The 26,600-nt window shown below is 37.0% G+C and overlaps 1 protein-coding gene across 5 annotated transcripts in view; it reads left to right on the top strand.

Annotated features, from left to right (window-relative positions):
- The window catches only part of SLC41A2 (solute carrier family 41 member 2), a 123,360-nt gene that overhangs the window by 57,548 nt on the left and 39,212 nt on the right, over window positions 1-26,600 (top strand). For all 5 annotated transcript variants that reach the window (XM_027070952.2, XM_053226676.1, XM_053226675.1 and 2 more), the window contains 6 exons: window positions 1,433-1,577; window positions 5,255-5,401; window positions 15,169-15,316; window positions 20,508-20,587; window positions 24,231-24,362; window positions 25,943-26,091. In XM_027070952.2, the coding sequence (XP_026926753.1) occupies window positions 1,433-1,577; window positions 5,255-5,401; window positions 15,169-15,316; window positions 20,508-20,587; window positions 24,231-24,362; window positions 25,943-26,091 (801 nt within the window). The remainder of the gene's footprint in view (window positions 1-1,432; window positions 1,578-5,254; window positions 5,402-15,168; window positions 15,317-20,507; window positions 20,588-24,230; window positions 24,363-25,942; window positions 26,092-26,600) is intronic.

Here is a 26,600-nt window from a genome sequence, read left to right as displayed (position 1 = left end):
TAAATTGTCAGTTACATATACACTAAATCATGGATTATATATGGATTATTTACAGCTCCTTCTGATCTCAGGTGAATGTCTTTTCATCTTCCACTACTTCCTACTATGCCCAAGACACAGGACTGCAGCCTCTAGTAACTCTCCAGCAAGTGGGCTTAGGGAACACTCACTATTTTAATGTTAGCTCAATTAGGACATCACGTTGAGAGGCATGGTTGCAGAAAAGTAATTTCATGTAATGTATTTCAAAGACATAGAAATAAAATGAGTTTTGGAATGTGGGCTTAAAAGAAATATTTGTCTAGCTGCTTCTAAGATCACAGGATTCGAAATAAGAAAATCTGTGATTTAATCTGAGCTCTAACGTTAACCAGATGCATAAACTTTGTTAATTTACTTAACTTTTCTGGGCTTCCTGGCCCCCTTCTTTTAAACCATGGTATTGCATTAGAGATGTCTGTGATTTTTTCTTGCTTGAACTTGTGGGAACCTAGGCAGGGTTAATAATCAAAATATTTAACAAGTAAGCTACTATAAATTAAAGTTGAAAGTATATTGCGTTTTAGTCTTTTAATATTCTGAACTCTTACTAAGTAAGAGTGGTAGTATAAATTATTCGTCGCATCATTCTAATAACTTCTATCTCAGCTTAATTTTCCTTCTGTTCTTCGTACCCTTCCCTTGTCATCCTCCTTCCCTGCAGCTGTTGGTCAGGATGGGAGCCAAGATGGCTCTGGATTCCAGTACATGGACTGGCTTCAGAGAGTCTGTGAGCACCTAGAAATTCTTCTCAAATATTGAGCACAACTGTGTTTTCATAGAGAAGAGAATCTTTACAAAGATTCTTTAAATGTCTCTTTAAAAAATAGATAAGAGCTGGGGGGAGAACAAGGAATAAATCTATTTTGAGTACCGTGTATCCCAAGACCCAGGAGAGCGCGCCTCCTACGTGGTAGATTCTAAATAAGTACTTGCTGGGTGAATGAATTTAAATAACTTGCCACAAGATTAGGTGATAGAGCCAAGAGTCAGATTCTTATCATTTGATCATAAAATCCAGTCTCTTACCGGCACTGCCTCTGAAGTCAGACTTCAGTCGTGTGGATTGGGTACACGTTTCCGTTTCAGTCTTAAGGTTGGTATCTTCGTAGATGATCTGTGGATTAGACCGTCAGAGTCACTTTAGGTGCTTCATAAAAACAGATTCCTGGACCCCATTCCATACCCACTGGCACCAGATCGTGGCAGTTCGAGAACTCACTGCCTTAGGGAATATTAAAACCAAAATAGAGTGGCTTCTTCAAACGGTAATGCGGCTCAGTGACCAGATGCAATCCTTTCTTCTGACTTTTGGTATGCATATTTACATAATGAAGTAAAAACTGGTTTTGAAATGAATAATTCAGTTGGACTTTCTAAAAAATTTTTTTAGGTTCAGGCAACAGTGGTTGGTTTTCTAGCAGCTGTGGCAGCAATTATACTGGGCTGGATTCCAGAGGGGAAATACTATCTTGACCATTCCATACTCTTGTGCTCTAGCAGTGTGGCAACTGCCTTCATTGCATCTCTTCTGCAGGGTAAGTGGATTTAGAAATGGCTACTGTACCGTCCTTCACTTTCAAATAATTTATTTTCCATGTCGACTATTTTTATTGAAATGATACCTGCTCATTGTAAGAACCTCAGAGAAAAAATTTTTAAGTTTTATTTAAATCCCAGTTAACATACAGTGTCTAAGTTTCAGGCGTACAATACAGTGATTCAACACTTCTGTACGTTACTCAGTGCTCACCGTGATAAGTGTACTCTTAATGCCCTTCATCTGTTTCCCCCATCCTTCCGCCCAATTCCATTCTGGTAACTACCACCTTGTTCCCTGTAGTTAAGACTCTGTTTCTTGGTTTGTCTTTCTCTCTCTCTTCTCCCTATGCTCTTTTGTTTTATCTCTTAAATTCCACATGTGAGCGAAATCATACTTTGTCTTTCTCTGACTGACTCATTTAGCTTAGCATTAATACTCTCTAGCTCCATCCACGTTGCTGTGAATGGCAAGATGTCATTTTTTATGGCTGAGTAATATTCCATTGTGTGTGTGTGTGTGTGTGTGTGTGTGTGTGTGTGTGTGTATAAAACATATATATTTATATATATAAATATATATATATTTATATATATATATAAATGTATATATATAAATATACATTTATATATATATATAAAACATATATATGGTGTATATATATGTATACCATAATCTTCTTTCTTTATTCCTCAGTTGATTAACACTTTGGTTGTTTCCATAGTTTTGCTATTGTAGATAATGCTTCTAAAACATCAGGGTGCATGTATCCCTTTTAAGGAGGATTTTTGTATTCTTTGGGTAAATACCTAGTAGTGCAGTGCAGTTGCTGGATCTATTTTTAACTTTCTGAGGAACCTCCATACTGTTTTGTAGAGTGGCCACACCAGCCTGCATTCCCACCAAGAGTGCAAGAAGGAGAGAAAATTTATCTACAAACTTCTAAAATATCTTATTTCACAAATACCTATATTTGTTGTATGTAAACCTTAATGTAGAACAGGCTTTCTGAGGTTGTCTCCTGGCCTTAGGTACTCTGGTAGAGTTCCCGAATGAGATCAAGAATATAGATAATTCATTAGTTTCTATAAATTAAATTAATTGAGAAACTCCTTTCTGGAAATCATGCAGAGGATTTACTGGCTTGTCATTTGAGTAGCAAGGATTCCAGGAATTCTGAATTTCAAAAGCAGTCCCTCTGTTAAAATTTTTTAAAGTTTCAGATTTCAAAAAAATTTTTTTTACTAATTCTGTGGCAATACAAATATAACCGTATGCTCAGCACAGTATTTTACTGGCTTTAGACTTTTAAAAAGCCAGAAAGTTTTTTGTTTTTTTTTAATTTTTTTTTTCAACGTTTATTTATTTTTGGGACAGAGAGAGACAGAGCATGAACGGGGGAGGGGCAGAGAGAGAGGGAGACACAGAATCGGAAACAGGCTCCAGGCTCCGAGCCATCAGCCCAGAGCCCGACGCGGGGCTCGAACTCTCGGACCGCGAGATCATGACCTGGCTGAAGTCGGACGCTTAACCGACTGCGCCACCCAGGCGCCCCAAAAAGCCAGAAAGTTTTAAAAATTAACTACATTTGGAGCACCTGGGTACCTCAGTTGGTCGAACATCCACCTGTTGATTTCAGCTCAGGTCATGATCTCACAGTTTGTGGGATCAAGTCCTGCATCAGGCTCTGAGCTGACAACATGGAGCCTGCTTGGGCTCTCCCTCTCTCTCCCCCTCTCTCTGCCCCTCCCCCCCCCAAAATAAATAACCTTAAAAAAAAGTTAACTACCTTAAAACTTTTCAGTTGTGGTATCATTCTTTTTATTTATTAAGAACTTAACAGTAGAGAACTAGCTTATTATGAAATTACAATCATTTTTATTTTACAGTTGTCATCTTCTTACCCTTACATCACCAGCAAGGTGAAAAATAGAAAATTCTCACGTCAGGTGATTATAAAACTGTTAAGCTAACTTTTTTGGTTAGGTTCTGGGAATTTAGAGAATCTTACTAAGATTAAGACTTGACTTCCAAAATATTTTCAAGCATTTTGTTTTGGTACTTTTATTAAGGGTAGTTTCTTGTCTATATATAGAATTACCAGAATTCAGTGGTGTTAACACTGGCCAAAGTGGGATGAAGTTAAGCTATTGGGAAATTAATTTCTGGTTAAAAGAAATTTGGGGCACCTGGGTGGCTCAGTTGGTTAAGCGTTGGACTTCGGCTCAGGTCGTGATCTCACAGTTTGTGAGTTCGAGCCCCGCAATGAGTTCTCTGCTGTCAGCACACAGCCGGCTTCTGATCCTCTGTCCCCATCGCTCTCTGCCCCTTCCCCTCCCCCCCAAAATAAAGAAACACTAAAAAAAAAAGTCAGAGCATTAGCTTCTTTTACCTTAAGTTCGTTTCTGTTTTCTAATCTTGCTTCATTTAGAAATAATTGTTTAAACGCTTTCAGTAAAAACTATTGGTATTGCCTAGGATTTTCAAAATCATAAGAATTCAGACTTTTAAAATACATGTGCTTAAAGCTTTTTACTTTGAACAATGTGTGTTCTAATTTTATGATAGTTGGACATTTATATGTAGAGAGAGCAGATACTATTAACCACCTTTTGTAGGTGAGAAAACTGACTCAGGTAAGGTGACTTACCTAATTTCATCAGCTTGTTTGCAGAAAATCAGTATTAAAACCTGTTTCCTGACTCCCAGCTCTTTCCGCTGGCCCATGATGGCAAAATATTTGTTTTCAGCTGAAAAGATATGGATGGCATCCTGTCCTGGGAGAACTTTCCATGTTGATCTTTAAATGTGCTGACTTTGAAAAAAGGATTCTATGTGAGCACATCTTGATTATTACATAATACATTTTAAAAACTTTTCTATTGCTTTTTTTTTCTTTTTACAATGATATTATGGGAAAGGTAAGTCTATAGATTGAAAACATCTCCAGAATTTAAGAGGTGAGAAATTATTTGAAGCAAGACAGAGATTCTACTTTTAATAATTGTGGCTTTATTGGGGTAGTAGAAAACATGGAAGTAGAGTTACTTACAAGCTCTGTGACCTTCAACAAGAATTTAAGCTCTACTCCCAAGACCTCAGTTTTATTATCTATAAAATGAGTAATGCTAGACTAAAATCATTTTGAGTCATTTTCAGTCTAAAAATGCAGTGAGATTCTGTTGGGTTTTTTTTCCCCCTATAGCCATTTTTAGGCTTCCATACTGGTTTATGGTTAGCACAAAGCTGTTTTTGTTGGTCTTCTTCCCAATTGCTGTGCATATAAATACGAATCACCTTTTCTTTGATATTTTCATTCCTTATTTGAGGGTTAACATAAAATCTTTGGGTTTGGTACAAATATACATTACATCTAAGACATACATGTTATTAAATTTGAAACTTCAGCTTGAATGCTTTTTTACAGTAGCTTTTCAGTTCTCTAAATGTAACACTGAACTTCTCAAATCTTCTATGATCCCTACTTGGAATTTGTTGAAAGGCATTTTGCCAGAGCATTAGAGTAAAATGTTTTGTTTGCTTTAGTCAGCTTATCTAAGCAGTCTAACTGGAAATGATGTACTCACTGTTTGTCTAGCTTTTATATTTCAGTATTTAGGGGATTGATTTTCTCTAAATCATAGCATAAAAAGTAATGAGTTTTCTTTCTTCCAGGAATAATAATGGTTGGGGTTATTGTTGGTTCAAAGAAGACTGGCATAAATCCTGATAATGTTGCTACCCCCATTGCTGCTAGTTTTGGTGACCTCATAACTCTTGCCATATTAGCTTGGATAAGTCAGGGTTTGTACTCCTGTCTGGGTAAGTTGACTTGATATTAAATATAATGTGCTATTCAGAGTCTCTTTAAATAAGTAATTGTTGCAACAATGCTGTGAACCCCTGGTGGCCTTCACCTGCAGTAGAACTCTGGTTGAGACTGATTAGAACAATAACTGCCATTTGTTGTATACCTACTATGTGTTGTGGTTCTCATATATTTTTCTTCTCACATTTTTTCCCTCTTTTTATGGAGTTTAAAATTCTCTAAGATAAGGATTATCATCTCTAATTTCAGATGAGAAAATTGTGGATCGTAGAGGCTATACTTGTTACTCCCTACTGGTAGGAAAGTTGACCACGGGCCTAGTATTCTATGAATTCTGCCCTTTTGCTAACTGTGTAGCCAGTGAGGAGTCAACACTCAGTATTCTGATATATGCATTGTACTAGTGTCCCAGGGGATAAGGTTAGAACAGTGCTTGAAATTTAGTGATTGTCCCCACCCCCCCATCAGAAACCAACATGGCAATTACTAACAACCAAAAAGTCACCATGAAAATGACCCTGAATGCTGTGTGAAGTTGGAGACATCTTATATAAGATTCCTGATAATAGTAATAGATTACATATGGAATCTAATGAATCCTTTTAATGCAAATTTGTACTTTGGGATTATTGTTAATATAAATGAATATGATTTGTGAGCATTGGTTTAGTGCTAAAAGTTGTTTATGGTTTTATTTTTAGATGCCAAATTGAAAAAAGTAAAAGAATAGAAACCCACAGAATTCTACAAGAAAAAAAAAAGGATAGTTTATAAGCTGAACCAGAAGCAAACATTTATTCATATATCCTCATATGATCCATGAATTCTATACAGTTTATGGTATAAGTCTAAAGTACCTTTGGTTTGAAGAAGTAAGGATCTCATGTATGTTTTTGAACTAAAGAAAAGACTTTATTTAACCTAACAAAAGCAGGCGTTTTACTACTTTTGGAGATATTAAGGGAAGCTTTGTTTAGTATATAAAATTACCTTAAATTATTTAATGAGTGGCGTGAAATTAGTCAATAAAACATGATGTATATGTTCAAGGAAGAGTCTTCTCATTTAGAAGATGACGTGTGTCCACTTGATGTAAGGTAGAAGACAATAAATGATCAATGACCTCCATGTAAGATCTTGTTCCCATAGGTCTTGGGTTTTCATTATTGTGAAATATGCAAGGAATGACGTGTGTGCAAGTATGCTCAGGGTAATTAATGTTCAATCCTTCTTTCTCCCAGTCAAATAAAGTACAGAAAATGAGTAATGTTATTAAAAGGATAATCTTCTTTAGTTCATATTGTTGGAGTGATAACTGGTCATATTTTTCTCTATTATACAGTTTAGAAATTCATACTGAAGTCAAGGATTGAAATACTAGCTTTGGCTAGTTTTAGAGAACGTGACTTAATGTTCTTCACCTACCTACTCTATTAGACTCCTTCACCCATTCACAGGCAGGTAGCTGGACAACTTGGAGGCCTCACCTCCCCAAAGGAACAGATTAACTGCATTGGGGAAGGAGGCAGTCATCAATAGGCTGGATCCCAAAAGAAAAAGGAGATGAATTAGGCATGGCTAGTGCCCCTTTCCCTAGTCTTACCAATTAGACCAGTGTCTCCCACTGTGAGAAGGAGGTAAGAGAAAGGAAAGGGGAAGCACAAGGGGGTAAAGGGTTTCTTAGTATTATTCCATAGGTCTTGCCAAGACCCTTGAGGGTGGGGTGGGGATGGGGCTGGAAGGTTGGTAGTGGTTCTTGGATGGGTTCCCTTATATACACAAAAAGAAAGGTACGTTATTTTCAGACTTGGAAACCTAAATTAACATGAAGTCAGTTGTAACACATTTCCCAGCTGCTGGTATCTCCTCAATCGAAGTCCCAGTAGTAAGAAAATAAGCAAGAGAATGCTATTGAAGAATGTCATAACAAATATTACAATTGTTACAGTGATACAGACTTAACATTATGATATTGCAGAAGATAAATCAACTTTTGGGGAAGTAATGTGTACTGACTTAAAGTGTGTGTGTGTGTGTGTGTATAAATCACTCGAGTGATGAACTTCTTACAAAAGACTTAATCATGTGTTACTATCTAAAGCTTTCACTATTTTGAGGGTTGTATGTGATACATTAGTAGTTTAGCTAGATGAATAAAAAAAAGGAAAATAGAATGATTTCTATTTTGAGAAATAATTTTATTGTTAAACATTGCTTAGGCTTTTCTGGGCCTTTACTTGTCTTGTGAAAGTTAGCTCAAAGTAATTCAAGATGAATTAATCAAAATAGGTTCTTTACATTTTACCTGTCCCTTATTTCCCTAAAGTGCCATATATATATATATATATATATATATATATATATATATATATATATATATATATAATTTTTTTTTTTTTTTTTTGATGGGCTGCTGATTGATTCCATAGTTGATTTAACAGTGAAGGGTTTTTCTGGGGTCAGTGTTGGATTATAACATGTCTACATTGTGAGCACTAGGGGGCCTCATAAGATCATTATAGTATTTGTGGTATTCAGGATATAAAGATTAGGAACAGTCTCGTTTAAATTCTGAGGCCCCATTCATCCTGCTGAGATACCTGATTCTTGGAAACAAAGTTTAATTCTTGAGCTACATTGGAAACACTTAGCAGTCTTTAGAGATAAGAGGATTTCATGGCAGCCCTGGGCTTCTGTTACGAATAGAGGCCATGGGTTCCACAGGTCCCAAAGAACTGACTGGGCTGTGAAAAAAGCCTGAGTTAGTTCCCCACCTCTAATTTTGGATACTTAGAAATGACTTTGAACAGCTCCCCTCTTGTTTGTTTTGATGCATGTACTGAAGCTCACTCTACGTTAATTCAATGTGTTACTTTTCCTTTGGTCCTGATAAAATTTGCTGATTTTTGATGTTCGAAGTAAAGACGGGATTTTCCCTCTTTTTACCGCTCCAATTCTCCCCTAAAAGGACAAAATGAGCCCAGAGCTTTGTTTGTTCCTATTGACTTTATTTTGTGTAGTCACCTAAGTTTTTGCTGCTCATTTAACAAAGTTGAAATTTTATGTTAGCCTGGTGTTTAGGCCTCTGGGAGTCAGCAGAAACTTTCCTGTGATTGTTACTCCTGCCAGACTCAGCCAGTACCAGTTCTCATACACTGTCCATGATTTTTCTCTTTTCTTTCTTACATCGTTCCCTTTCCCTCCGTTAAGGCCAGTCAGTTTTCATTTTTCAATGCTAAATTCATACGTGTCCCTAATGTTAACTGATCTTTTCCTCCTCTGGATTCCTGTAGCATTACACTGATACATCTAACATTCTTTGCATTTTATGGATCATTATAGCTTTTTGTGCATATGGTATTAAGGAAATATTGGAAGAATATCTTGCCTTAGCAGAAAGTATCAGGGGGATTAATATCCCTAAGGAAAAAATTTAAATGGCAGAAAATGGCTAGGAAAGATCTCGAAATAGAAGAGAAAATAGAAAGTTAGTTTAGAAAGTAATCTAAGCTCTGGACTATGATATGCTTTGATATGACTTGCTGAGAAAATATAAAGGTATTTATTCATTCACACAGCAATGTTTGAATAATAGTAACTTTTGAAAGCTATTAAAAGAATAATGTTAGGCCAGTAACCGAAACATCTATACACAGTGATTGTTGCCCTCTCTTTCTTGTTTGCATACTTTTAAGAGGATTTTTTTTTAATTTTTTTTTTAACGTTTATTTATTTTTGAGACAGAGAGAGGCAGAGCATGAACGGGGGAGGGTCAGAGAGAGAGGGAGACACAGAATCGGAAACAGGCTCCAGGCTCTGAGCCATCAGCCCAGAGCCCGACGCGGGGCTCGAACTCACGGACTGCAAGATCGTGACCTGAGCTGAAGTCGGACGCTCAACCGACTGCGCCACCCAGGCGCCCCAAGAGGATTTTAAAAATGTTTATCAGTTGTTTATACCTGCATGGCTATCTAATTCTTGTATGTACGTGATTTTACTGATTTGAGAAACTGTCAACTTTTCTTCTTTAGACAAGATTTGAGCACAATGTTGACTGATTTCTCATTCTTCAAGGTTAACTTTTAAAAGATGGCTTAGTTGGGGCCATAAGGACAATAACAGTCAGCCTCAGGTTGCTTCAGTCTGGAAGCTAACAGGGATGCCAGCTAGTTATTTACAAGACATTCTAGAATATCATGGCCTTGCTATGAGTGGTGATATGAGTAGAATCTAAATCTGTCTTGCCTGTCACTCTTCTTCAGGTATTTTCAGCACCGTCTTGGTTTAGAATGATTACTGGAAGGTCAAGTTAGTGAGAAAATTTTGATAGTTATAACAGAGGGCATTTAAAAAATCGGCAACTTACAGAGCCCATTGCTTTGTTGCTCACGCAGAAACAGGTGCCATATAAAAATGTCACTCAGAGCAGTTACATATTTCAAAAAAATTTAGGGTAAGAATAATGGATGTTATTAATGAAGTTACGTAACAGTAGTTGCAAAATGCCACCAACAGTCTAATAAAAGGTGAAAGCCATGAGTCCAAAAGGTGGCTGTTATGGTTGGTGGTTCAGTGTTACAGCAATTTGAACCACTTGAGCTGTGTTCATCCCTACTTTTCCCTGGTCAACTTATATCACAGGGTCAATACTAATGCACACAGACATTTATTGGGCTTCAAATTCTGCAGAGCTTTATCTGAACACCTGTGTTCATTTCCTATTGCTTCTGGAACAAATTACCGCCAACTCTGTGGCTTAAAATAACAGAAATCAATTTTCTCACAGTTCTGGAGGCCAACAGTCTAACATGACTCGCACAGGGCCAAAATCAAGGTGTCCGCAGGGCTGGTTTCTTCTGAAGATTTTGGGGGGAAATTCCTTTGCTTGTCTCTGATCTTCTGGCATTTTGGGTTCACCCTAATAATCCAGAGTAACTTGTGCATTTCAAAACACTACTTAATCACATCTGCAAAGCTCTTTTGCCCTATAAGGTAATATCCATAGGTTCTAGGTTTAGGATGTGGATTTCGGCCAACTAAAACACCCATTGTGATCTACCCAGAAATTAATACAAAATATCATTTTGACTAGGATTACTTAAATGTATTTCCTATAGAAGGAAGACGTTATTTTAGATTTTGGTATTAATGCAGAAGTTCACAGTTGGCTTTTAATTGACCATTTTTTCTCACCAATTGTGTCACTCATGGTTTTCTGAAAATAATTCCTTAATTTTATGACATCTTTAAAACACCAATATATCCCACAAAGAGAAGTGTTTTAGAGACTTCTCTTTTCTTATATTTAGCCATCAGGATTGGGTTAGATGTTAGCCAGGGAAAAGATAGGAAGGTCCTATATAATCATAATTTGGTGGGAATGGGCATGTTAGGTTTCTCAGGAAATTGAGATAGTAATGATTTATAGTAAATCAGTTTTAGTAATTTTTATTTTATCATGGCTTTCCCACCTTTTTAATGTTTACATTTCCTTCGTACTTGGAGATACTTTTTAAGCTTATAAAATAGTTGCAAAAATTAAAATAGTATTAAAAATCTTGCATACCCTGGACTCAGATTCACTTAATGTTAACGTTTTACCCCATTTACTTTGTTTTTTATTCTTTGTCTCTATTTCTCTATATGTTTTTATATATATGTATGTATATATTTTTTCTTTGTCTTTAGGACAGAGACTTTTTTTTTTTTTTTTGAGAGATAGCACATACATTTGCAAGCTGAGGAGGAGCAGAGTGAAAGGGAGAGAGAATCCCAAGCAGGCTTGATCCACACCCAGGGGTGACGCAGGGCTTGATCCCATGACCCTGAGATCATGACCTAACCTGAAATCAATAGTCAAGTGCTCAACCGACTGAGCTACCTAGACACCCCAGGACATTGACATTTTTGAAGACTGTAGTTGCCTCTCCTTTTTTTTCATTATTAGAATTTTTGAAAATTGAGATACAATTTATATTCCACACTGAATTAATTCACCTTTTAAAAGTGTGCAGTTCAGTGGTTTTTAGTACATTCATAAGATTGTACAACCTATTATTAATAGAACCTATGTTCTATTCCAGAAGATTTTCATCACCTCATAAAGAAACCGTTAGCTGTCACTCCCCAGCCCCTGTGACCAGTAATCTATCTACTTATGGGTTTGCTTGCTTGCCTGTTCTGGACGTTTCCCCAAAACGGATGACCTTTTATATCCAGCTTCTTTCAATGAGTATGCTTCGCTTGTGTTGTAGCATGAATCAGTACTGAATAATATTCCGTGTGTAAATATACCACATTTTGTTTATCCATTTACCATTCCATGGACATTTGGGTTCCTTCCACTTTTTGGCTATTATGAAAAGTGAACATTCTTGTACAGGTTTTTGTGTGAACATATGTCTTCAGTTCTTTTGGTAGTTACCTAGCAGTGGAATTGCTGGGTCATATGATAACTGTTTAACTTTCTCAGGAACTGTCCACTCATTATTTTTAGTTTATTTGCTGAGAAGTTTCCGCCCACTTTGAAAGTTCAAGCAATGACCCTGGGGTTGAGTTGGTAGGTGCCTCTTTCAACGGCAGATGTCCTTCCAAAGATTAAATGTTGAGAAGAAATTAAAAGCTGAGCATAGTGCTCCTTTTTTGACCTAAAAATGAAGTACTAAGATGGTCTGACCTAGCAGAATAGTTCTTTTCATTTGTGTTTAGTGGATTTTGCCTTTAGTTTTCTGCTTGATCCTATAAAGAGATTGTTGGCAACCTTAGTTGTTTTAAGAGGTAAGAATGCCTCCTAATTGGGATGTTATTTAACATAACATTAATGTTTAACATTAACATTGTTAATGTTTTAACAAGGAGAACTGGGAATCCGTTCAGTAAAGGTTTTTTTTTTTTCAACCTTTTATAAAAATTCATGGAGAAGATGACACTGTGTAGCATTAGTCATATCCCTGTAAATGGGAGAAAATATTTAATGGATTTTGTTAGCATAATTATTTTGAAGATGTGATCTAGATAAAGCCATGAGGAAATTTGGTCGGATATTAGTCTAATATTTATAGTAATTGTTTGTTCCTATCTGCTAGGAAAAAAAAAATTGAGTTTCTATCTAGTTCAAACATCTTTAGTCATAGGCAAGAAGATCTTTAAATATTTTAAGATGAGGAAATACAAAGTTCAATTAAAGATAAGAGTCTGGATAAGGATTGAAGAATTTTGTGAGATGCCAGAAAAATTTAGTAACATATAACTGAAATCTAGGACTATAAGCTACAAGGACTGTGAGTTCAAGGCTGTCTTTAAGGTCTAAGGTGAGGCCTCTACTATACACAATAAGTATTAGAATCATTGAGAAGAATCCAGGAACGTCCTGGCTGAAATCTCCGATAATAGTAAAACCTTGGTCAGCTAAAATGACATTACCAAAAATGTTTTGGGGTGTCACTGTTTTAAGAAGGGGTAGGCAACTTGTATTCCTGGGGATATTTAGAATTGACTATAAAAATATTTGAGAATCAGACTCATGGTATTAACAGTTTTATGCTGAAGAAGCAAAACATGGATTTTTTAATATACTTGTAACTTAACCCATTAGAGAAACACATCAGTCTTCTAATTCTGTCTTAAATTTGTAATTAAGTAATTGACTTATTCTTGTGATTTTAAATATAAATGTTCCCAAATTTGTATGCATTATATAAAAATTTATGAAAACTTAAAAGACTTTCTGTATCTGTACATTTAATTTGCTAGGTTTATAAAGATTGTCATAAGTACTTGGAAACTTTTGAGAGACATGAGAAATGTCTAAGTACAACAGAGTATCTCCGAGTATTTAAGTTTGTAAATGTGACTAAATATTATTCCAAACACTTAAAAATAATTTTTGGTTGGGTGCTACACATTGTGATGTAATACCATTAAGTGCTCAATTGTTTTGGTTTTCTTTACAGAGTGTTTAATTTTATTCTTGTAGGCAGTTAATTGTGGATTAGCTTGAGCCTTACAAGGCATGGTTTCAAGCTTTATTGGAGTGAATCTTGAGTAGACTTTACGCTAGGGCTGGCCCTACTACTAAGATGTGACCCTTCTCAGGTCTTTACTAAATCTTCTCAGTATTCAAAGAGGCCTCTCTTCTCTACAAGATTAGCTCTTGAATGACTTCCAGCCCTTTGTAAACTCTGGGAATTTTTCAGTTTACGACTCCCCAATTATTCTTGGCCTGGCCTTGTGGAGTTCACCCTATGCATGCTTGACTTAGTATTCAGTTCACAAGCTCTTTCTCTGAGAGCTTCCTCTTCTCTAGTATTTTGTCCTATAAATTCCTGCTGCCCTATCATCACTCTGCTTGAGTTTTCCCTTCCTGAGCTGTGGTCTGGAGTGTGCCTTAAGTCAAAGAGCTGAGGCTGTTATAGGGCTTATCTCATTTCTTTCCCTTCTCTCAGGGATCACAGTTTTGCAATGCCTGTTGTCTAGTGTCTAGTGTCTGAAAACAGTTCATATTTACCCATATCTATCTATCAATCTACCTCTTTCATTTCTGAAAGCACTTAAAATTTTGTTCAGAGGTGATATATAGCATGTCCACAAAGCAAGACAAATAGCTAAGCTCAAAGTCAATGAGACAGAGAAGGATATTCACTTTATAGGAAAATATAACAAGAATGGAGAGACAGTGAATAGTTGTGATCAAGTAAAACAGTTTACCACAAAGGGGTTGTAACAAAGTCCTGTCAATCTGGTATCTCAGTGTGTTCCAAATAGCAAGATGTTAATGATAATGGCCATGATAATTATGACAATAGTAAGTGTTCAATAAATATTAGCTAGGTGCCTGGGCACTATTGTGCTTACATGTACTAATTCTCTTAAGACTCACAATAACCCCATGAAATAGGTACTATTATTGTTGCCATTTTATAGGTAAGGAATTTGACGTTTATAGAAATTAAGTTTCTTGTCCAAGGTAAGTTGTCACACTTAGATGTGAAACTAGGTGGTCTGGCCAACCTATGGTTAACATGGTGTACTATATTCTGTCTTAGAATATTAAGGGTTCTGAGAAGTGCAGCAGTGAAAAAATGTGTTTAACTTTATTAAACTTAGTTTTTCTATTTTATTTTGGAGCTTGGAACACTATTCAATATGGGGATATCTGTTATCAGTTGATTGGCCAGTACTCCTTGGAATGCTTGCACTATAAGATCTTTGTGGGTCAAAACAATATCCCATTTGACTCGAGAGTTAAGAGTACTAACTTTGGTGTCAGATTCCATTTCCCCCCAACTCTTGCTGTCTCTTAGCCATGTTCTTAAGGTCCAAAGCTTCAGTTTTCTTCATAAAATAGAAATGACAGTGTCTACCTCATATTTGTGAGGACTGTCACATGAGTTGATGTGTTGCGTTGAAAGTGTTTAGCACAGTACTTGGTAAATAATAGAAGCCAAATAAATGTTAGCTTTTTTACTCTTGTTCTTACTGTTTATTATCATTATTATTATTATCATTATTATTGCAGTTCTCATCTAGCACAGATAGCTAATTCCATAACTGTTTGTTGAATTAATGTATTAGTTTCTGGTTACACTATTTAATATTTTTGCCTTATCTACTGTTTTAAATTTGTTTCAAGTTTATAGAAAATATAGCATGTGAATATGTTGGATGACAGCCTATCTTCTGGGAAACCTCTACTTTTAATATCTACATTTGCTCCATGGTTAGCAGAGAGATTGAAATGTTGTCTCTTTTTTAATTTTAGAGAGGTATGACTACATTTCTCCATTCGTTGGTGTCTTTTTCTTGGCTCTAACTCCTATCTGGATTATAATAGCTGCCAAACATCCAGCCACAAGGACAGTTCTCCACTCAGGCTGGGAGCCTGTCATAACAGCTATGGTTATAAGTAGGTTAGTATTCAAATGTGTGTGTGTGTGTCTGTCTGTGTGTTCTATATGCCTGCATCTGTGTATACATTCAAACATCATTTCATGATCAGTCATTTTATATACTCACATCTTTATTATCACATGTAATAGAGCTATGAGTCACAGGAGTTCTTGGAATGAGTAGACATACCTCATTTCGCTACCAGTTTCAAACTTTCCTCCAATCAAATCCTTACCAGGCTGACGAGTAAGGTTTAGCGGGGTGTGTGTGTGTGTGTGTGTGTGTGTGTGTGTGTGTGTGTTAGCCTGACATTATTTATTTTTAATAGTAAGTTGCTCACATAAGTATCAGACAGCCTTAGAAATGGACGTACCATTTGACTACTTCTCCTTCTAGGACTTTGGCAGAACATAGGGATGTAATTCAGGGTACTTGCAAATGATTAAGTTGTCCTCGTCACAGAGGAACTTTTAATAGCAAAAGAAGAGAGAGACCACCGTAGAGGTCTCAGCAACCAGGTAGTGATCAAATAAATTATGGTATAGTCACGAAATGGAATATTCGCTGCTAAAAATAACACTGCAACGTTTCTGTTAACGTGGAAAGATGTTCATTATGCCTTTGGTGAAAAGAGCCAGCTAGAAAAGGGTATGAATTTCCTGCTAAGCATGGTATATTGACACGCATTTACTGTCTTCCTTCCTGAAACTACTAAAATGACAGTAATAGAACAGAAAAGCTGTAAAACCACAAAAGCAGAAGGGGAGCAGAGAGGACAGCAGGTGAGAGATTCAACAAAATTAGTAAAATAGGAATCAGATGGATGACTTTTAGCTGAACCGCCAGAATGGAAAAGGATACAGCCTAACCTCCAGCAGGGTGAGGGGACACCCATAGGAAGCGAGCTGATCTAAGCCTCAGAAACCCAGAAACGTGGAGAAATTGGAGGCACTAAGTACTTCTCAAAGCTGAAATGGAGAAGATTGGTTGAAAATTTATGGGAGAAACAATTAGACCCTCAAAGCCCTTCTCCAGCTTGACCACCCAAGTGACTGCCCCCTCCCACCTTGGCAAAAGACAAGAATTAACTCTGGAGAGACTAAATCAGAGAAGCTGTGGATTAAGAAACACCTGCACAAGTGAGGGTGTGGATTAAGCACTGTATGGAAAGTAGGATTAAGTGAAAATCTAGATGCCCAGCAGTGAAAACCCTATCCCACTTCTTTTTCTTTGCTCGTGGAATGCTGGTAGTCAAGCCTATACCCCCAGGCAAAAAAATTAGACTAATTCCCTCCTGGGGTAACTCATCAGCGCCAGAGAGCCAGAGAAAAACTCGGTGGTTACTGACCCTTGTGGGTCCTTGAGTGAAAGAGCTACCTGGCCATTCTTCAGGAGGCTCACCTGCTGACGAGTGTGCTCTGCCATGCCCTTTACAGAGGAGCAGACAGTAAAAGGATCACCAGACATTTGATTAAGGCTTCTAACATGAAAGACAGAGACCAGGAAAATGGTACTCAAAGAAAGTGCAGGGATAGTAGAAAGACCTCAAAAACTCTCATGAGAATCTATGGCATCCATAATGTAAGAACAGAACGTTCTGATAAGGAGGATTTGGAAAAGCAGGAAGAGCTCTTGGGAACGAAGAATATATATAAAGAGCAGAAACAAATGAGCAAACAAAAAACTGAGTAGAAAAGTTAGAAGACAGAGCTGAAGAAGTGTTCTGGAAAATAGAACAGAAAACAAAGAGGCGGGCAACTGGAGGTAAACAATAAGAAGAGATTCTCGAAGAAATATTGCAAGAAAATTCCCCAGGACTGAAGACCACAGGCCTCCAGATGGAAATGGCTCACTGAGTACCAAGCACAGTGAATACGAGGAGGGCGCCAAATCATAAATTTACTATAAATCCCAAAATCTCCTGGAGAGAAAAGACAAGTTACATATAAAGCATTGGGAATCTGAACGATGTCCAATAGCAACACCGGAAGTGATTCCTTCAAGAAAGGTCTGAAGGGAGATTATTTTGAACACAAAGTATGGTTGCAGTATCAGCCAAATGGAAGAATGGCATCCATTCAGTCATGTAGGATCTCAAAAACTTTGCTTCCTATGTACCCTTTCATATGAAAGCTGGTAGAAGATACAGTCTATCAAAATGAGGAAATAAATCAAGGAAGATGACATGGGCATGAGGAAAGCCATTCCATGAGACCTTGTGGTTCATTTTTCTCTGATGTAGATTGCTTTTTTCCTGGAAGATTCAGGCAATAGGGTCCTATGAAATGTTGGGACTTTTTCAAAGACCCAGCGTGGGAGATTGAAGTTCAGGTTGACAGCTGTGTATCAGGCCTAGAGGCAACCGTCCAGGTTGGCAGGAGGACAGTGGGCTCAAGGAGGAATGTCTCTAAGAAAAAACAAAGCAGAATTGATTGGTTGCCAGGTGACTTTGACTTATTCAGAGGCACTTCATTAACTTTGTTAGAAATTTGAGGCTGAATTAGTAGTAAGTACCTTAAAAATTAGGAAAAATATGGGACAGAGCAACAAGTAACGGTGGGGAAATCCAATGACACTTGGTGGTCCTGCTGTGAATAATGATTCCATTGTCACAATAAGGTAAACCCTAAATACTCCACCCAGAACTACAGAACCAAGTTGGCAGGATACGGGGAGGAAGGGGTTTATGAATGGTCTTAGGTGGAGAGAGAAGGGCAAGTGAGACTAAATCCTCATCCGTCATAGTGGAGGTCATTAGGTAAGTGTCTAAAATTAAAGTCAAGAAATCACAGGATAAACATGCTATCTGGAAACGCAGAATTAAATGCCAGAGGAAACAGCTACAGAAGTTGAAAAAAAATTTACTGGGGCAGAACAGGTTTTGGGGGCAGGGGCCAGGGGCTATGTAATAGGCTTTGCGGCACTGTCACTTTTTAAATAATGTACGTGTGTTTATTGGATAAAATCAAAATTTGATAACAGTGAAGAGAGAACTACTTTTGCAATGTGGGTTTTCATTTTTAAAAGGCTAAGTGTTTAAAAATGTCTGGGAGTCTAGCTACCAACATACTAACAGTATAGCTCTGAATGATGTCATGATAGTTGATTTTTATTTTCTTCTTTTTGTTTGTAGTTTCTAATTTTTCTATATTTTGTTATCTGGCTCATAAAAACATTTTAAAATGTGTTTTAGCAAATATTCGTGTTACAGTCACAGCATGAACCTATGTGTTTTGGCACAGATTTATTCTTTAATACATTACTAGTTCTATGAAATATATATGTGTATATTTTAAATTAGAGCTTAAAATATGAAAATACTGCTAAGGATGACTATTTTTGGACTTTACAGTGTAACTTTAATTTTTAAAAAATTTTTTTAGTTTATGTATTTATTTTGAGAGAGACAGAGATAGCACAAGTGGGGGAGGGGCAGAGAGAGAGGGAAAGAGAATCCCAAGCAGGCTCAGTGCTTCCAGCAAAGAGCCCAACGTGTTGATGTGGGGCTCAAACCCACGAAACTGTGAGATCGTGACCTGAGCTGAAAACAAGAGTCAGACGCTTAACCAATTGAGCCACCCAGGTGCCCCTATAGTGTAACTTTTAATGGGAAATTCTAGTAATTTAGGCATATTAAGTCATAATTCATTTATTTTACTAAAAAATTAATAAAGATTTAATAAATTCCTAATGTTAGCTGTCAAGTAGTGGTAAGAATATTTTGGTCTGATATTTTGACAATCAATTCCATTCTCTGATAACATGTAGTTTATTTTTGTGTGATGTAGATTGCATTTTCCTAGAAAATTTAGGCAGTACGACCCCATGGAGTATTGGGACTGTTAATGTTTTATAGGGCTTAGACCAAGAAACTGAAGTTAACCAATTAGTAATGGTCTTGAAACTTAAAAAAACCCTCGGAGCTCCATTGAGACATTGAAGTTGAAGGCCTGCTTCTATGTAGCTATATGTTATTTTTCCAGACTTCCATTCTGAAAATCAGCCCTTTCTATGCTACAGCTCATTATTTCAATTTACCAGTGATAAGATTATTTATATGTATATATATATATAGTTTTAACACAATAAAAATGATCCATTTAATGCTTTGTTAATTTCATAAATGAAGAAATATTCTTTTAAAAACTAGATTTTAGGGGCGCCTGACTGGCTCAGTTGGTAGAGCATGCAACTCTTTTTTTTTTCTTTAACCTATTTTTTTTAATGTTTATTTATTTTTGATAGAGAGAGAGAGAGACAGAGCACAAGCAGGGGAGGAACAGAGAGAGAGGGAGATATAGAATCCGAAACAGGCTCCAGGCTCTGAGCTATCAACACAGAGCCTGATGCAGAGCTCAAACCCACGAACCGCCAGATCATGACCTGACCCAAAGTAGGATGCCTAACCGACTGAGCCACCAGGCGCCCCTAGTGCATGCAACTCTTGATCGTGGGGTCAGAGTCATGAGTTAAAGCCCTGTGTTTGGTTTAGAGCTTACTTAAAAAACAAAACAAAACAAAACAAAACCAAAAAACAAAAAAAACCCTATTTTTTAAATTATAAGAGCAATAAATACACATGGTTTTAAAAAATTAACAAATACAGAAGGATGTTAAATAATCATCAGTCTTTTGTCTGCCCCTCCACCCAGAGATGGACATTGTTAATAATTTCTTATATATCCTTCCAGACATTTTAAAGCACTTAAAGCATATTCTTTTCCTTTTTATTTATGTTTTTTATTTTTTCATGTTTTTACTTATTTTTGAGAGAGAGACAGAGACAGTGTGTGAGCAGGAGAGGGTCACAGAGAGAACAGGGGAGACACAATCTGAAGAGGGCTCCAGGCTCTATCAGCACAGAGCCAGATGCAGGGCTCGAACTCACCAACAGTGAGATTAGACCTGAGTCGAAGTCGGACGCTTAACCAACTGAGCCACCCAGGTGCCCCCATGTTCTTTTCCTTTTTACGAGGAACACATCTTGGAGATCAGAATGAGAACGGAAACAGAGGGCTACTGCTCATGCCATGTTTTATTTTCAACATTTCACTGTTGACATTGATTTTTACTTTGAATATTTTTCCTTTTTATTGTTTTTTAAATGTCTGACATGTTTACTTTTAAAAGTAGAGGTGTTTGTATGTAAAGAGCAGCTTTAAATTAGTGTGTTTTCTTTTCTCTTCCCTAAACTGTGTGATTTTCTTCCAGCATTGGGGGCCTTATTCTGGACACAACTGTATCTGATCCAAACTTGGTGGGGATTGTTGTTTACACACCGGTTATTAATGGTAAGAATGAGATACACTGTTTCACGTATTCCTAGGCACTAACGAGAATCGTAGGGTTCAGATTTTAAGAGGTGTATCTTCCCGTCCCTTCCATTCTCTCTCCAAGCCCGGGGTGGTATCTGGGGTAGAAGTGATGTTCCCTGTTCTCAGTAGGCACAACACATTTTTGAAAAAAGCTGTTTTTTTACTCTTACCACTTGATCTTAGCTTGAGAATCAGGCATACCTGATTTTTGAGGTTAATGTAGCAAAATATGACATTTCAGTTCTGGATTATCACTGGCTTTGGGTTATGTGCTCTGTCCTGTTTTGTTGCTGCCTCTGTCAATTTTTATGGATAAATTAGAGTTAGCTAGGTGTAAGCATTGCTTAAGTCAATGCAGCCCATTAACATCTATCACTCCTCTGCGGATCCCTTTAAAATCTGCCTTATGTTTTTTTTTTCTTACCTATAAAGTGGGAACTGTAATACTTAGGTTCACAGGGTTTCTTGTATGTATTCCATTTAATAAAATAATTTTAATCCAGTTATACTGACTTTTGGGCTGGCTCATTAAATTGGATTTTAGTATAACCTACACCAATATAACTTAAAAAGTAATTTTACCTGAGAGAAAACCTGTCATAGGATATGCTACACATTTAATATAAACTGCTTTTTATATTTATGTGTAAGAAAATATGTTCTATGAAGGCAAGTTCTCCAAAATCTAACTTCATATCTAAAATTTCAACTGAACATTTACATTTCTGGGTAGCTATAAAATGTCTGTAAAGAAATTTCCCCTTGGGGTGCCTGGGTGGCTCAGTCAGTTGAGCGTCTGACTTCAGCTCAGGTCATGATCTCACAGCTTGTGAGTTCGAGCCCCACGTCGGGCTCTGTGCTGACAGCTCAGAGCCTGGAGCCTGTTTCAGATTCTGTGTCTCCCTCTCTCTCTGCCCCTTCCCCACTCATGCTCTGTCTCTCTCTGTCTCTTAAAAATGAATAAACATTAAAAAACAAAAAAGAAAGAAATTTCCCCTCTAGATCCCCTTCCCAATTTTCCTAGTACCACACTCCTCCCCATCATCCACCCTTAAAATCATGGCACCATCAACCTGGCCCTTCATCCTCTTTGAGTAGACATGACCAAACCATGTCTATTCACCCATTAACGTAATTCACTTCTTCACTTACTTATACAACAACAGTCTCAGCATTGTAGTCTGCTAATATCTCACTTCAGCCATCATTGAGGTAACAAAGTAGCTTTCCCGACCCACTCCCTATTCAGTGCCAATTAAATGTCACTAACAGACTAGTCATCCTTAAACATTGTTTTTATTACATCAGACTTAAGATGATGAACTTATCAGTGGTTTCCTCCTACCTGTCAAATCAAGTTTGAATTCTTCTGCTTCGCTTTTCAAGGCCCTCTATATGCTCTTGGCTGCGTACAACTTTTTCCTTTATCTTTCTAACCGGATTCCTATTTGGGGGCCCCACAAAGATCTAATTTCCACTGCTTGGAATGATTACTGCTTTTCTTCCACCTGTTCCAATCCTATTCAGTGAATATTAGTTGATGAGGTCACTAGCATAAGTTTTACCCACTAATGCCATTAGAGCTGTATTGTCCAACATTTCAGTGAAAAATGTAAATTACAACAATACCGTCATGAGTAAGGTTTTAATCAGTATTTCTGTTATTTCACTTTAATCAGTATTTCTGTTATTTCACTTTACAAAAGAAATAATTTTAGAGCTTCATTGAAGTGCTCTTCTTGGAAGCCATCATATTACATGGCAGTACAATCTTTTTTTTTTGTATCCCAGTAAGTAAATCTCTTAGCTGCGTATCACAAGGAGCTCACTTCATGTTAAATTCCACTCTTTAAAGACATTGATAGAGAAGATTAATTCCATGGTCCTCAAAAAAGTGGAACTTTTGAGAATTGAATTTCATTTTAAATGTATTAGAGGATGTGCTATTTAAAGGACCCCTATGTATCATGACCATCATCATGACCATCATCATTTACTAACTAGTGAGTACCTACTGTGTACCGGGGTAACTTGCAGGTCTTTTATGCACGTTCATATCATTTAATCCTCCCAATAAGAAAGTAATTTGTCCAGCATCTCATATCTAGTAAGTGGTAACTCAGCATTTAGACCCAGATCTCCTCGATTCCAAAGCCTGTGATTTTTTCCCCCTCAAAATAATCGCTAATTTATCTGTTTCATTAGATACAAGAATACACACTTTGTTTAAAGTAAGGCATATCAGTGTTGATATTTTGCTTAGGACATCTTTTAACACATCTGCCAGCATTTAGTAGCATTTTGTAAAATATATTTCAGGGGCGCCTGGGTGGCTCAGTCGGTTAAGCGTCCGACTTCAGCTCAGGTCATGATCTCACAGTTCGTGGGATTGGGCTCCATGCTGACCATGTTGAGCCTGCTTGGGATTCTCTCTCTCTCCCTCTCTGCACCTCCCTGACTCGTGCTTTCTCTCTGTCTCTCAAAATAAATGAATAAACTTTAGAGTATGTGTGTATGTGTGTGTGTGTATATATCACAAGAATACTAGTTCTATGAGATATTAATAAGTATAACTTGAAAAGTGAGTTTTTGTTGTCCATTCAGTTTGGGAAGCATTAGGTCAAATAGATTTCTACACTACAGGATTTCTTAAAGATCTTTATCATGCTAATGTGTACTGTGAATCTTTCCCTCTGGGACTTGTGCTAGCAAGGGGTTAGAATTTCTAGAATTAACCTTCCTTCAGACCCCAGACCATATTTTGCAAACTACTGCTCTAGGTATTATAATGTATATCTTTATCACAGAGCACTGTCAAATAATAATTTAGTCCATTTACATAAAGGATAAGAACTTTGCATCAGTATACTTGGATTTTCACTCTTCTTTCTTATGTGTTCTTTTTCTCATACATTCTACTTTGTTATAAACCTTGTATGTACATTGTTATTATTTTTGCTTTAAATGGTCAGATGTTTTTTGAAGAGATTAAAAATGAGAAAATATCTTTTCTATTTTCTGATATATTTTACATTTCTAGCATCCTTCTTTCCTTTGTGTAGTTCCAGATTTCCATCTGGATTTATGTTCCTTTTGCCGAGAGAAATCCCTTTAATGTTTCCTGTAGGGCATGTCTGTAAAGTATTTGAGAGAATAATCTGGGTTACAAGATTACTTTCTGGAGTATTTTTTTCAGTCTCCTCCACCAATTTCTTTAGGAACCTGAGCAGAAAAGTACCAAGCCTTGTCTGTTTGAAAAAAAAAAAAAAAAAAAAAAAAATCAAGCTTATTTTTCCTTTCATTAAGGAGGTAAGCATTAAATATCTTGCTACCTAGCTTTATACCTTGGCCGTGGTAGTAATTTAAAACAATTATTTAGTCTGGTCTGCTTTCAGTCGGTGAGTCAGATTTGAAAAAGTAATGCAAGAGTCTTTCCTAATAACGACTTTACGCCTTTGGAATATCTACTTCAACATTAAATAAGTCAACATTTCAGAAGAAATTCTTTTTGCTTGTTTTATTGCCCAGCACATAACACAAAGAAGGCCTGCCGTTGGTTGAATTTATGCAAGTTGCTTAACATAGAAAGATAACTGCTTTGTTTTTCCTTATGTTTCAGGTATTGGTGGTAATTTGGTGGCCATTCAGGCTAGCAGGATTTCTACCTACCTCCACTTACATAGCATTCCTGGAGAATTGCCTGAGGAACCCAAAGGTTGTTACTACCCATTTAGAACTTTTTTTGGTCCAGGTATGTGCTTTGGAGTTTTGCATCTTATATCAGGAATAATTCTGCTCTGAGCACATAGGCAGGCAACAGTTGCTGAATACCTATTTTGTCAGAGTTTTGCATGACTTTTTTTTTTTTTTCTGAGACCTGAATAGATTGGAAGTAGAATAGATTGTGTTCATTAAATCTCAGTGAACAAAAAGTTATTTGTATCAAGTCTGCAGCTGCTGAGGAACTTTGTATACTTTTTGTCTTTCATTCTTTTCTCTGGGATACCTTGTTCATGAGTCAAGAAAGAGGAACCTTATCTAGATCTAGGTGATCTAGAGAGACGGATGTACTGTCTTTACTGTATTAATCCTTTTGGCTTTTCTAAATGTAAGCATTTGATCCCAAAGAGAAGGAGAGGGATAACTTCTGTCACAAGGAACAGTGTCCTGTTTATGTCACCTGGGCAGTGAGTACCAAAAAACTAAGACCACTATATTAAATCTCACAATTCCTGTCACTTCTTTTTTGATCAAAATAAAGGTCATTCTTGACTTTTGAATGGGGATGGGAGATGCTCAGTAAAATATCAGTGAAAGAACTCTAAAGGAAAAGTAAAATTAAAACATTCCTGGGGCCCCTGAGTGGCTGTCGTCAGTGAAGCATCTGACTCTTGCGTTCGGCTCAGATCATGATCTCACGGTTGTGGGTTTGAGCCCTGCTTCGTGCTCTGTGGTTTAAGTGCAGAGCCTGCTTGGGAGTCTCTCTCTCTCTCTCTCTCTCTCTCTCTCTCTCTCTCTCTCTCTCTCTCCCCCTCTCTCCCTCTCTCCCTCCCTCCCTCCCTCCCTCCCTCTGTCCCTCTCTGCCTCTTTCTGCACCTCCCCTGTTTGCTGGCTCACTCTCTCTCAAAATGAATAAACATTTAAAAACAACCAAAAAACCAGAACTTTCCTATGCTTTAGGAACTTTATGTGTTTTCTTTTGTCTTCCCTCTATTAGTATGATAGACATTAAAGTCTGGCCAGTGTTCTTCATAGCAAGCTTTTATCAATTTCCTGTCATTTAATTAGCCTATAACATACAGTAAGAATTTCAAAGAATTAAGTGAATTGTGAAAAGTTGAAATGTTTTGCTGGCAACAGAATTTTTTATTTTATATATATATATATATTTTATTATTTTTTTATTTAAAATTTACATCCAAATTAGTTAGCTTATAGTGAAACAATGATTTCAGGAGTAGATTTATTTGTTATATTTTGAGAAAGAGCATGCCTGTATGTGCATATGGGTGCTTATAGGCAGGGAAGGGGCAGTGGGACAGGGAGAAAGAGAATCTCAAAGAGGCTCCATGCCCAGTGGGGGAGGGAGGGTTGGGAGGGTAAGGAGATGCTGACGTGGGGCTTGATCTCATGACCCACTATGAGATCATGACCTGAGCCAAAATCGAGAGCTGGGCACTTAACTGGCTGAGCCAACCAGGTGCCCCAGCAACAGAATTTTATGAAGTGCTATTCAGTATAGTAAGTAGAAAGTAGTCCTTAAATGTTAATAACTGACCTGTTATTAACCAAAATATGATTTTGTTTTAACTCTTATATTTTCTATTATAGGAGTGAATAATAAGTCTGCTCAAGTTTTACTGCTTTTAGTGATTCCCGGACATTTAATTTTCCTCTACACTATTCATTTGATGAAAAGTGGTCACACGTCCTTAACTGTCATCTTCATAGTAGTGTACTTATTTGCTGCTGTGCTACAGGTAAGAGTTGAAACCTCTTGTAATCTCTTTTATGTTCGGAATGCTGTAAAAGCATAGCTATGCAAATCTAAAAGCACATGAAATATGTTAACATTCCAAAAAGCAACTGAAAGCCTTCATATGGATTTCATCTTCCTAAAACCAGTAAGCTCATGATCGCTTTTAATATGACTTGATAAATAGAGCCTTCGGATTTCCTGTTTCCTGAATTCCACCGGCTTTCCCTTTTTTTTAGATTCTCTAATGTTGTATGAACACATCTTCTGATAGATGCCTGAGAGTGCCTAAGAACCTTTGCGATTTGTAAAATGCTTTTACATGAATAGGTTGAGTGACTATAAAATTATTTCTTTTAGAATTTGGAAGGCTTTGCTTCAGTGCCTTTTAACTTCTGTTACCATGAGAAGAACAACAGGTGCTTTTCTCACTGCTGATCTCATTATACATAACTTCTTTTCATCTCCCTAGAAGCTTGCAAGATCTTCTCTTTTTTCCTATTGCTTTTCAAT

This window comes from Acinonyx jubatus, chromosome B4 (genome assembly GCF_027475565.1).
Source record: "Acinonyx jubatus isolate Ajub_Pintada_27869175 chromosome B4, VMU_Ajub_asm_v1.0, whole genome shotgun sequence".
NCBI classification, from domain to species: Eukaryota; Metazoa; Chordata; class Mammalia; order Carnivora; family Felidae; genus Acinonyx; species Acinonyx jubatus.
Note: the sequence above shows the minus strand (reverse complement) of the source record. Positions and strands in the feature narration are given on the sequence as shown.